At 45.1% G+C, this 12,838-nt stretch overlaps 1 protein-coding gene across 10 annotated transcripts in view; it reads right to left on the reverse strand.

Annotated features, from left to right (window-relative positions):
- L3mbtl1 (L3MBTL histone methyl-lysine binding protein 1) overlaps positions 1–7,493 on the reverse strand; it is a 50,293-nt gene extending 42,800 nt beyond the window's left edge. For 3 of the 10 annotated variants that reach the window (XM_087197865.1, XM_087197864.1, XM_013077129.3), the window contains exon 1: positions 2–7,243. In XM_087197865.1, the coding sequence (XP_087053991.1) occupies positions 2–137 (136 nt within the window). In that variant the 5' untranslated portion in view covers positions 138–7,243. Of the gene's footprint in view, position 1; positions 7,244–7,437 lie in introns of those variants that run through there. The other 7 variants (XM_087197861.1, XM_087197863.1, XM_013077128.3 and 4 more) reach the window with 7 other exon arrangements.
- Positions 7,494–12,838: the final 5,345 nt, after the last annotated feature.

Consider the following 12,838-nt stretch of genomic DNA (forward strand, 5'->3'; position numbering starts at 1 on the left):
CCCGGAATGATGAAGGCAGTTGCCGGCAGGTGAGGACAGGAACCTGGGCTGTCTCTAGCCACCAGGTGCACACTGACCTCCCCCGTGGAAGGCCCCTTCATTGTCCTCAGCATCTCCATTTCAGTATGACTCTCCATCCTGATAGGCCTAAAAGCCAAACACAGCCCCAGGGCAATCAGGAGATTTTTTTTTTTCTTCCAGTAATGGAGATTGAACCCAGGGCTTCAAATATGTTCAGCAAGAACTCTACCACTGAGTTACATCTCCAGTCCCTTTACATTTTCTTTTTTTAATTTGGAAAGAGAGTCTTGTTAAGTTGCTTAAACTGGCCTCGAAATTTTGATTTCCTGCTCAGTTTCCTGAGTAGCTGGGACTGTATGTGTCACTGTGTCTGGCTAGGAGGGGACCTCTGCTACAAAGCAATGGAGATGGAAAGGAAAAGGGACTCCTCAGAGAAGCTGGCCACCTTCAAGTCAGCAACCTGCCGAGAAAGTCCTTGGCCCTGAGGAGAGTAGGGTGTCTTAGGAAACCAGCACCAGATCTGGCTCCTTGGGTCCACCTGAGTCACTGTGGTGGCTCTGGCCAGGCCCTGCACCCCCACCCCCACCCCCCCAGTCTCTGTGAGGGTACTATACAAATTGTGTGCACACAACTGACTCTGAAGCATGACCAAGGCTCAAGCTCTGCTTGGCCAGTATTCTCATGACATAGCCCAGCGCAAGCCCAAACTCACTGCTTTCTTGACCTCCATCTCCATCCCCACTAGAAACACTCCCTTCTGCCTCTGATCCTTCAAGTACCAGGATCTCCTTCACCCACACAGGGTTCATCTTCCTGGGAGGTGGAATACATCCTGATCATGTTCTTTTATACGCCCATCCACCACTCCCTCCAACCCAAGCACAAAGTGGGCGCTGAAATATCTGTTGAACAAATACATGCATCTGAAGAGCAAAGAGGTAATGCATGAAAACCTAGTCGGCACATGATTCTGCTTTAATAAAGCAAAGGTATAGAGGCATTTAATAAAGAGTTGGTTGAGCATAAAAAAAGACCTAGTGATGCAGCAAATATACTTAATAGCTAGCATTTACGCAACTCTTTTTTTGGGGGGGGGTACCAGGGATCGAACTTAGGACCCTGTGCTTGTGAGGCAGGCAGCGGCACCACTGAGCTGAATCCCTGGCTACTCAGCTCTTAAAACATGTTGGCACTGTTCCAGATGCCTAACCAGCACTATCCAATAGAATTGTCTGTGATGATGGAAATGTCCTATATCTAAGCAGTCCAGCACAACAGTTATTAGCCACATGTGGCTACTAAGCACTTGAAATGTGGTTCAGATAACTGAGAAAATGAATTTTTAAATTTAATTTTAATTAAAAGTAAGTAGCAAGAGGAGCTATGACTAATGTATTGAATAGCACAGGTTTAGATATATTATTATTATTTTTTTGGTACTGGGGATCGAACTCAGGTCCTTCCACTTGTGAGGCTGGTGATGGAACCACTGAGCTAAATCCCTGGCCCTTTGCATATATTATAAATGGCCTGAGGGTGCTACTGCAAAACACATTTCAACATCTGACTGCTTTTCTCCCTCTCCACCCCACCACCCTAGCCCCAAACACCATCTGCTTTCTTTGGACTTCTGAAATTGCCTCCCGATCCATTTCCCTGGTCCTCTACTGCTCAGTAACAGTCTATTCTGCAGTAATAAAAAGCTTTAAAAATATAAACTAGGAGCTATACCTTGTGGCACCTTCCTGTAATCTCAGCCACTTGGGAGGCTGAGGCAGGTGGGTCACTTGAGCCTAGGAGTTTGAGAGCCTGGGCAACACAGTGAGATCCAGTCTCAGTAAGTAAGTAAGTAACTAAGCCCAAATCACATCATTTTCCTGTCTATAACCACAGCACTTCACCTTACAGCATCTAACCTGTCTTTCCATCTGACTGCATCCTGTGATCTCTATATTGAACAGACTCCACTTTAGTTTCCTTCTACTGCTTGACCCATGTTCCCACCTCAGAGCCTTTGCTTTGTCACAGCTGTTCTCTACCTGGAATGCTCTTCCCTAAGCTTGGCTGACTCTTTCTCATCCTCTAGGCTTTGGCTCAGGGATCACTACCTACCTTTAAAAGTTTTGTTTGTTCTTGGTGGTACTGGGGATTGAAACCAGGGCCTTTACACTGAGCTACATTCCAATCCCCCTCCCTTTTAAATTGTGAGGCAGGGTCTTGATAAGTTGTCCAGGTGGGGCTGGAACTTTTGATCCTCCTGCCTCAGTCCAGCTTAGCAGTCATGTCTTGTCTTTTCTTCTTTTCTGATACTGAGGATTGAACCCAGGGCCTTCACACTGAGCTATAGCCTCAGCTCTTTTTAAAATTTAAAATTTTGACCCAGGGTCTTACTACATTGCCCATGTGGGACTTGACTTTGTGATGCTCATGCCTCAGCTTCCCAGAGGGCTAAGATTACAGGCGCATGCCACCACACCTGGCTTTAGAGGTCCTTCTTTTTTTTCCCTTAACTTCTTTTATTGGTACATTTTAGGTATACAATACATTTACATTTATCATGGGGAAATTGTACCTTTACATAATGTGTCTTGGTTCTTATTTTTTCCCTCTTCTCCTGCCCTCCCTTCAACTTCTCCACCCTTCCCTATTTACAAAGACTTTGTTTCCATTTTTTCCTTTTCTCATATTTTTTCCTTTCCCCTACCCTTTCTACTTCTCCTTTGGACCTTTTCTTCCTATTTCACATTATCTATTATACCTTTTAGTCCTTATTTACACTTTCAGTTTCTCACACCAGAGAAACTATTCGGTATTTACACATGTGTGTCCTATTTATTTCACTTAAGAGTATGGGATCTCATCTTATTAAAACGCTTTTGCACTGGAAGAGAAACCACCAAAAGAGCTAAAAGACAAGCTGCAACGTGGGAAAAAATTTTTAGTAGCTGTACTTCAGACAAAGGACTACTATCTAGAATATGTAAAGAACTTAAAAAAAATCAGACCCCCCAAATTTAAAGACTCAATTAAAAAACGGGCATCTGGGACTGGGGATTTAGCTCAGTGGTTCTGCCGCCTCACAAGGGCAAGGTCCCGAGTTTGATCACCGGTACCAAAAAAAGAAAAAAAAAAGGCATCTGAAATGAACAGACATTTCTCAGACAAAGAAGTAAAAACAGCAAATAATCATATGAAAACATGTTCAACATCACTGGTCATTGGAGAGATGCAGGTGAAAACAACACTGAGATTCCACCTCACTCCAGAAAGAATGGCTGCTGTCAAGGAATCAACCAATAACAAATGCTGGGGGGGGGGGAAGAGGAACACTTTTCCATTGTTGGTGGGAGTGTAGACTGGTGCAACCACTGTGGAAATCAATATGGAGATACCTCTAAAAACTAGGATTAGAGGTCCCATTTGACCCAGCTATTCCCCTGCAGGCTATCTTCCCCAAAGAATTAAAAGAATCATACCACAGCGATATATGCGCACCCATGTTTATAGTGGTACAGTTTATAACAGCTAAAGCTTGGAAACAGCCCAAGTGCCCATCAACTGGAAACTGGATAAAGAAGATGTGGAAACACCCAATGATAAATGTAAACGAATTGTATACCTACAATGTACCAATAAAAGAACTGAAAAAAAAAAAAAGATGTGGTTTGGTTTTTTTTTTTTTGGTACCAGGGATCAAACTTGGGTCCTTGCATTTGCACAGCAGGTGGTGAAACCACTGAGCGCAATCCCCGGTCCTGTGTTTTTTTTTTTTTTTATAAAATGGAGTACTATTCAGCCATAAAGAATGAGAAACTAGAGACATTTATAGCTAAATGAAAGCACATTGAGGGGATACTTTTTTTTTTTTTAATAAACCTCTCCTCCTTTATTTTGCACACGTCAGGTATTACCTAATTTTTTTTTTTGGTACCGGGAATTGAACTCAGGACCTTGTGCTTTCGAGGCAGGCAGCAGAACCACTGAGCTAAATCTCTGGCCCGAGGGCAAACTCTTTAGAGGTCTTTCTTGACCATGTAATTTAAAGTAGCACACCTCTCAACCCATTCCACCACTGTCTATTTCATTAACTGTGTTTATGTCTTTCCTGTCCTTCATTAAAATCAGTAGTGATCTTTTTTTTTTTTTTAGTACCAGGTATTGAACTCAGGACCTTGTACTTGCAAGGCAGGCGCCTGAACCACTGAGCTAAATCCCTGGCCTCCATGGTGATCTTGTATTTCTGTGTTTGATCAGTCATTTCTACATAAATGCAAAGATCTTATCTGTCTCTTGTTTGTTCTGAGGCAGAGTCTGGCTATGTAGTTTAGGCTGGCCTTAAACTGACTATGCAGCCCAGGCTGGCCTTGAACTCTCGGCAATCCTCCTGCCTAAACCTCCCAAATGTTGGGATTACCAGGTGAGCACCACCATGCCCAGGTGACCTTATCTGTATTATACATTGTTATATCCCCAGTACTTAGAATAGCACCTGGCACACACTATGTGGTCAGTAAATAGGTGTCAATCCCCAACAAATCACACACACACACACACACACACACACACACACACACACACACACAATGTTTTTTGAATTTCAGTAATTTGAACTTATTAATAAAAAACACTGTAGAGGGGCTGGGGATGTAGTTCAGTGGTAGAGTACATAGCATGTACAAGGCCTTGGGTACAATCTCCAGCACCAGAAAAGAAAAACAAAACACTGTAGAGTGATTCATATTGAGTTGTATTTGGCAGTGGCTTCTGACATACATGTTAAAAGAAAAGACATGGGTATAGTACCAAGACTGACTTGAATCTCAGCTCCCCCACTCAATACTTGTGGCTCCAAATAAGCAGCTTACCTCTCTGAGCCTCAGTTTCTTCTTCTTTTTGGTACTGGGGATTGAACTTGGGACCTTGTGCTTGCAAGGCAGGTGGCAGAACCACTGAGCTAAATCCCCAGCCCTCCTCATTTTCTTCTTGTGTAAAATGAAGGTGGTAATGATACCTATCTCAAAGGCTTTGATGAAGCTTGGATGTGAAAAAAAATTCGTGAAATATCTCTGTCATCAGGCTTTCAACAAATACCAATCCACTCCCCTTAAAGAGAAATTCCAGGAAGTGTGGTAGCTGCTGGTAGTACAGTCATGTGGAAGCTACTTGCTTACAAAATTAGTTTGTAATGGTTGCTGTCGTTTGCTCTCCCTCACTCCCTCCTCTTGTTCTTGTTCTTGTGTATTCATTTATTTTCCAGTTTTTCTCCCTAAAATACAAAATCCACTCACTATATTATTGATGTATATGATAAGAGATATAAACTAGATGTATAATCAGATAGACAAAGTCTAGATATATAAGGCTGATTAATTAAGGTAATATTCAAACCAAGAGTAATTTTCTTCTTTTTTTTTGGTACTGGGGATTGAACTCAGGATCTTGCACTTTCAAGGCAGGCATGGTGCCACTGAGCTAAATCCCCAGTCCCCCAAGAGGAATTTTCTAATTTTAAAAAATAAAACAGAACCCCCTGAATTTCAATTTTAATTATTTTGCTTTGCACAGCTGGAATGCCTGTACCATTATTAAAATAATTAGAATTAATACTTTTATTCAAAACATTGGCAAACATTAAGAGGGAATGTGAGGGTTGGGGATTTAGCTCAGCGGCACCTCATCTGCCTTGCAAGCACAACAACCTGAGCTTGATCCCCAGTACCAAAAAAAAAAAGTGGGAATGTGAGTGGGCTGGGGCAGTGCATACCTGTAATCCAACTACTTGGGAGGCTGAGGAGGATCCCAAGTTTGAGGTCAGCTTGGGCAATTTAGGGAGACCCTGTCTCAAAGAAACAAAACAAAAAAGGGCTTGGAATCTAGCTCAGTGGCACAGCATCCCTGAGTTCAATACCTAGTAATTAAAAAAAAAGAAGTGGCTGAGAGGTTGGCCTTTCTGTTCAAGTTTGCTGCCTGTTGTTGGTTTTTGTTTGTTTTGCGAACATGAGAATAAATTCTGTGTTAGCACTGTTCTGTGTTCTGGGGATGTAGGGGAAAACAAGACAAAAGACTCTCCAGTAGCTTATATTCTCGAGATAACAGATGAGGTTGGGCTGGAGATAAAAATTTCAAATTTTTATCATCTTGTGTAGATGGTATTGAAAACAGAGACGAGTAATACAGAAAAATGGTGGGTCCCTTGCAGCTCACCACCCAGTACAGGTTGGGAAGAGGGCGGGCCTCGGGAAGAGACAGAAGAGCCCGAAGAGCCCGTGATGAGGTAGGTGAGCGGGGATCCAGAAGAGCAGGCTTCTGGAAGATTCTACAGAAACAGAAAGTTTTCAGCCTTCAGCTTCCAGGTTCTCTCGGAATTACCCTCCACCAAGAGAGCTGCCTCACACCTAGTGCTGACATGTGGGTGTAAATGTCTGGTTCTCTTAGCTGGGACATCTTTGCGGGTGGGCTCTCAGCTCCAAAGCTTCCTGCGGGACAACATTTCAACTTCTCTGTCCAGTCCTCCTGTCTTCACAAGGTTGCTCCAATAAACCTAATCTCAGTGTTTCCAGAAAACCAGACTTAACAATGATTAACCTAGCCCCAGCCCAGAACAGTGCACACAGCAGCCGCTCAGTAAATGGTTACTGAATAAATGCATCCAAGTTGGTTGCCTCTTGCTATGTGCCAAGGTTCCCTGCCCCCGCCCTTGCCCTTCCAAGGCCTTGTATACAACAGACGCCAAATAAACGCCCTGGCTCTAGGTGCTGGGGGTGTGGAGCTAGTGCCAGAAACAGATACAGCGCCCGCCACAGACCCGAGTCGCCAAACTCTGGGCCCCGGCTCCGCCCCCTCGTCGCAGCCGCCGTGGGGACGCGGGACGGGTGGCCACGGCCCCGAGCCGACCCCAGCACTCGAAGGCGCCACCGGCCCCCCAGGACTGACACAGACGGTGAAGGCGGGGCGGCCACTGATCCGTCGGCTCCGCAGAGCTGTTACTTTTTTAAACGCCAAAATGGCGGAATTATTTTTATTCTTTCCCTTTATAGCCCCTCAAATTTTTTAAAACCAAAAAAATCCCATATCCGTTATCGAAAATGAATGATAGGAAAGTTTGCCAAATGGCCCATTTCCTAAGAAAACCAAAGCCTCGCCCTCCGCCACCCTCCTTTCCACGAATGAAAAACTCTGGATCGCGTTTCCCAAACCCGACGCCGCCCTGCCCACCCCGCGATCCAGGCCGGACCTCGCGCCCCTCCGCGCCCGCCCAGACCTCGCACTCGGGGTGCCGCAGCCCCCTCCCAGGCCGGCCCCCGCCGCGGACGCCCGGAAGGACCGCAGAGCCCCGCGCTCGCCGCGCGGGCCGGGCCAGGGGCGCGGCATCCCGGGACCGCGGGAAGCAGCGCCCGCCTGCTGCGCGAGGCTCACCTGCAAGGCCCGCCGGTGGCCGCCCAGCGCCGAGCTGCGGTTGGAGCCGGGCGCGCCGCGCGCCTGCGCGCACAGCGGGGCGGGCCCGTCTCCCTGCAGGACGCGGAGCTCGGGTCTGCTGCGCCTCCCGGACCCCTGGGTTCTTGGCGCTGGCGCCTTCTTGTCTTCTTTCGAGGCCCTGGCGATGCAGGGCTAATTACACCCTGAGACAGGTTTGCTGCACGGGGTTGAGGTCTTTCCGTCCTCCCACTCCTGCATCGCAGCCAAAGGCGGGCAGGGTGGCGCTGGGACCATGGAACCAAAAGGAGAGCGCTCGCCTGCTAAGCTCCTGAGCTGGGCGGTGGGTGACGCGCGACTGGATTGAACCCTGCACGCACCCTGCAGGGTGGCTGCTCTGTCCAGTGTCTTCCCACCACACCTGCTGTCCACCTGCAGCAGGGGAGTCGAGGAGCATCAGAAAACTGCCCCAGGAAGGTTGAAGGACACGTGCAACCAGAGGAAAGGAAGCCTAGTGCCGCTGGGTTCTGGCCCTGGCCTGCCAGCAAGAGGAACATCAGCCGCCTGCGTTTCGGTGACTCCACAGGCAGTCTGATGACATGACCTGGAGAGCATCACTTTATCCTGCCGGTCTTCCATTTCAACATTTGTAAAGACTACTATATGGCATATGGTGTTGATTCTAGTGCGTCATTGCTCCTCTGTGCTTCAATTTCCTTTGCTGACTTCTCTGCCTCCATCTGATCTCTCTGGTCAAACCCAGTTATTGTTTTTTGGTTTGTTTGTTTTAGGCAGAATATTTTTTTTTGTATTTCAGACTGGTCTTGAGCTCACAATGTAGCCCAGGCTGGCCTCAAACTTGTGTCGAGCCCCCTGCTTCAGTCTCAGCCTCCCCAGTGAAGGAATTACAGGGGTGTGCCACCACACCCAGCAGTTACCGGTTCTTATAAGGCAAAATACCCATCTTTCTTACACATACCACACATACATCACACACAGATTTGAGTATTTCAAAAATATGAGACTGCATGCTCCAAGAGGGAAGGTTTTTGTACTCCTACCACCTAGCACAGAGTGGTTACTCGATAAATATCTTTTGATTGACTAATGATGTACTTCAAGCAGATGAAACTGGGTTAACTCTCCAGAGTTCCAGCCCCTACTCACATACCAATTTTCAAATTTAATTATCTTACAGAAAAAGAAACTGAGGTCCATTTGACCACCAGTCAGATAAAGAAAGAATTCCTAATTGTGGGTGAATTCTCAAAATTGCTGTGATCAACAGGTTTAAATTTATGCAGAATTTAACTATTCTGGTTGCCACGCCAACACATTACATGTGTTCTGCCTTGCTGCAATGTCAATTTTTAATCACATCTTGTGTTATAGGGAACAGGATTGCATCAGTAAAGGATGCCGGTTGCCATAACAATGGAAGCCTCTTCATACACACCAATACATGAAAAATCATAACTTGGTTTTCTTTCATCTCTGTCCAGACTGTCCTTGTTCTGGATTCCAAAAGGTTTATTTTAGGTATTTCAGAAGATTAAAGAGAAATAATGAGCATACGTAATAAACACAAGACTTCTCAATAACAAATGAATCTTTGAAAGAGTGACTAAGACAGACAAGCGGCATGTGAGCAGGTGGGTTCCAGGAACAAACATAGATTTGAGTCGCTGAGATTATTTTTCTACCTCTTCATAGTATATGCTTCAACATGCTCAGGGTTGGAGAACTCCTCCAAAGGTAATGTGTTTGAGACAGGCTCTGCCTCATGTGGCCATTTTACCCTGCTAGTCCCAGTCTACCTTCGAGAGCTTCTGAGCAAGTCTGATCCTTCCCTCAAGCCACAGCTCCACTGCCTTCTCCAGCTTTACTCTCTACTCAGGTGTGACCCAACATTTGCTGGAAAGTAGAAGCACTGAGAAAACTGTTGTTTCTAAGCAGCTCATACCCATTTCTACAGGGGAGGTTAATTTATCATCGGGGTGGCATAGTACACGCGCTTTATGTGTGAAAACACTTCTGGTTCCAGCGGTATGTTAGTAGAGGGCCCTTTCTAACACAAATCACCTAAAAATTCTGCATAATACATTACAAGAAAGGACTTGAGCAAGCACACAAGGAAGGGGTCTTAGTTACTTTTCTCATGGCTGAGACAAAATATCCAATATCCAAAGTTAAAGGAGAAAAGGTTTATTTTGGCTCACAGTTGTAGAGGTTTCAGTCCATAGTTGGCAGGCTCCAGGGGCTGCAGATAGGCAACGCAGAGGAGAAGCAGTCCATAGCAGAGCAGAGAGGGGGCAGCAAGCCTCCCTTTTGTTCCATTCAGGCTATTAGTCTTTTGGATGGTGCCATCCACATCCAGGGTAGGGCTTCCATTATCCATACCCTTAATCCCAGTATCACACACCCTAATCCATATTCATGCATACATGATCCAGCCACTTCCAAAAATCCCTACCTATAAGCACATGAGGCTTTTGGGGAGCCATAACAGAAGGAAAGCAAATTCACTGTTGAACTTTCATGGAGAAATCCTCAGGAGCCAGAAACAAAGAGGGAAATAAGTAGTGACCTGACGTCTCTCCTGTTCTGGAGATGGCAATTGGCTAGAGACCAGGCTGACCCAGAAATTTTTACCACCCACAAATGACAGAAGATGAGATCTTGGGTCCATGTAGTATTTGGATTTGGAACTGAAACTCACTGTATAAAGACTGGACGCTTCTCAAATCAGACTATATAGTGAAGAGAGTTCTCGAAAACTTAGTATAGCAGTCCTGGCAGAAAGGAAGCTTGGGATATTCAGTGCCTAGGAGAGGAAGTAGGGGCAAATCAACCATGGAGAAGCAAATCCCTAACACTACTCTATGTGTATTGAATATCTGCTTTTTGGTGTTGTTGTTGTTTTGAGACAGGGTCTTGCTATGTAGTTCAGGCTGGCCTTGAACTCCCTATGTAACCCAGGCTGGTCTCAAACTCACAGAGATTCTCCTGTCTCAGCCTCTGTAATAATGAGATTACAGGCATGCCCCACGGGTATGTAGAATCCATTAGGATTCTAAATTTTTACTATTCTCCTGGTATAGACATCTTCAAGCTAGGAAAGCAATGCAAAATTGTTCCAGGACAAGCACTACACTTGGAAAAGTTAAACAGATTGTTTAAGAGGTTATTTCAGTTTGCTTTCCTTATAAGGGGTAAAGCAGAGGGGACTTCATTATCATGGCATCTAAAACCGGCCTATTTGGCTGTCATCCGTTTCCCCTGCTTTTCTGGAAAGTCAGCTAAACAGCTTATTTTTGGTAGTATAGAACTTTAGCATGAATAACTATTTTGGTTTGGTCTGTTCTGTTGGGCCCTAATGCAAGAGCTCAGTCCAAAACAATGGGCTCCCATAAATTAAACAAGAAGATTAAGTTGTGGAAAGTAAAGCCCAGAATTTTAGCTCTGAGCCCACTCTCAGACTGAAGATGCTGCACTGCTTTGTGTGAGCTCACAGGCTGGTGAAGCCGGGAGATCTGTGCTCTTTGGTTGTCTTACTTAATGCAGTGCAGGACACAGGAGTAAAAGAACAGAGGAATCAAAGAAACAATGATGTGACAGCCACAACTTGGCATAATAGGTCCTTTGTAACTCAGGTCCTTTAAAGAATGCGCCATGGGATTCCAGGTACTCAGAATGGATGAGCCAGTTCAAAAGAATCAAGCATCAAATATGGTACAAGATGATGATAGTAGTTATCCCAGCTCAAGAGAATCTCTAGTGCTGTTACTGAAAACCTTGTCTTGTTACTTGGCATATGGCCATATGCAACGTGTGGTACTTATTTTTGCATTTCCAATAGTAAGTGTCCAGTATCTGACATAAAACAGGCTCTCAAAAGAAAACTTCATTTCTTCTCCTCTTTGAGCTTTAAAGCAACTTCCATCTAACTTTTGACTTCTACTTTGCCCAGGAAAGGCTACTGAAATATAAATCAATAGAAGAATCTACCTCTGATGGGGAAAATGGACTTTTAATCCTTCCTTCCTCCTCCTACCACATGGCTGGGCAAGTGCTCCACCACTGAGCTACACTCCCAGCCTACTTTCTTTCTCTGAAAGAGAGAGGGGATGTGGCTGAAAAATAGAAATAGAACCAGCAAATGGAGACTTGGGATTGGGGTAAGAAGTGCTGTGTACTGCTGATGGAATCCCACCCCTCCATTCCCTCCACACTGAAATCTCATTGTGAGCTGCGTGAGGTGGAGCATGCCTGACGTCCAAGACAAGGGGCTGAAGTAGGAGAAGTGCTTGTGCTCAGGAGTTGGAGACCAGCCTGGAAAACATAGCAAGACCCTGTCTCCAACCAACCAACCAACCAACCAGCCAACCAACCATGATGTAAATGAATGCTAGGAGATAACCTGGCCTCAATATGGGCTTGAGATCAAAAGGATAGTAGAGATTGCTGATGTGGATGATGCTATTGGGTTTATAAGGTTTATATTGGTTTATTTTCCCTGAAAATTTGAGTGTTCAGTTTTTTTTTCTTCCAATGCTGGGGATCAAATCCAAGCCTTTGCACACGGCAGGCAAGTCCTCTCTATCACTGAGTTACACCCTCAGCCCTCTGCTTTCTTCAGTCCCCCTCTGCCTATGAAGTCAATTTCTTCTGCTCAGCTCATCAGAGCATTCATTCTATTTTCTAGAATGATGTGTTGCCTGATTCTAGAATCACAAAAGCCAACTGGATCTTTAAACTAAATTCATTGTAATTTTGTCCTTTGACACTTATAAGCCATCATCTTGCTTTGCTCTAGCTCTGTCTGGCTCAGGCAATCTTCTGATTTCATTTACCATGTACCTTCACATGCTACAATCAGCTGTTTGAATGGGATTGCTAAGAAGTTAGCTTCTAATCTCTCCTTCCTCCCCTTCAGTTTAGGAACACAATGGCAAACACATGTCTTTAATCCCAGCATCGTGGGAGGTGGAAGCAGAAAGATCAAAGTTCAAACCCAGGCTGAGCAATTTAGTGAGTTCTTAGCTCAAAAAATAAAAGTTGGGCTGGGGATGTAGTTCAGTAAGAAGGTGGTTTAATACCCAGTACAAACAAACAGGAACACACTGGCTTTCTGGGTTGCACCAGGCACTGACACACTTTGACATGCTGGCCAGGCCATGCAGAAGAGTAGGTGGCATCTTTCTTTGGAAAGCAGAGGGACAAAAACAAAATTCTTCAGTGTACTTTTAATTCAGGAACTTCTTCCTGGCTTTGTAGGGATCTTTTGCAAAAGGTAAAGGCATCAAGAGATGAAGGGAATGGGGAGGGAGGGAAAAGGGATTAAAAAAAGAATTAAGGTGAACATGTACTAGCTCCCCACAAGGAATGTAATCATTATGTACTG

Source organism: Heterocephalus glaber, unplaced genomic scaffold, assembly GCF_053883595.1.
Source record: "Heterocephalus glaber isolate CG9 unplaced genomic scaffold, H.glaber_assembly_v1.0 deba00001673, whole genome shotgun sequence".
In the NCBI taxonomy this organism is placed as follows: domain Eukaryota; kingdom Metazoa; phylum Chordata; class Mammalia; order Rodentia; family Bathyergidae; genus Heterocephalus; species Heterocephalus glaber.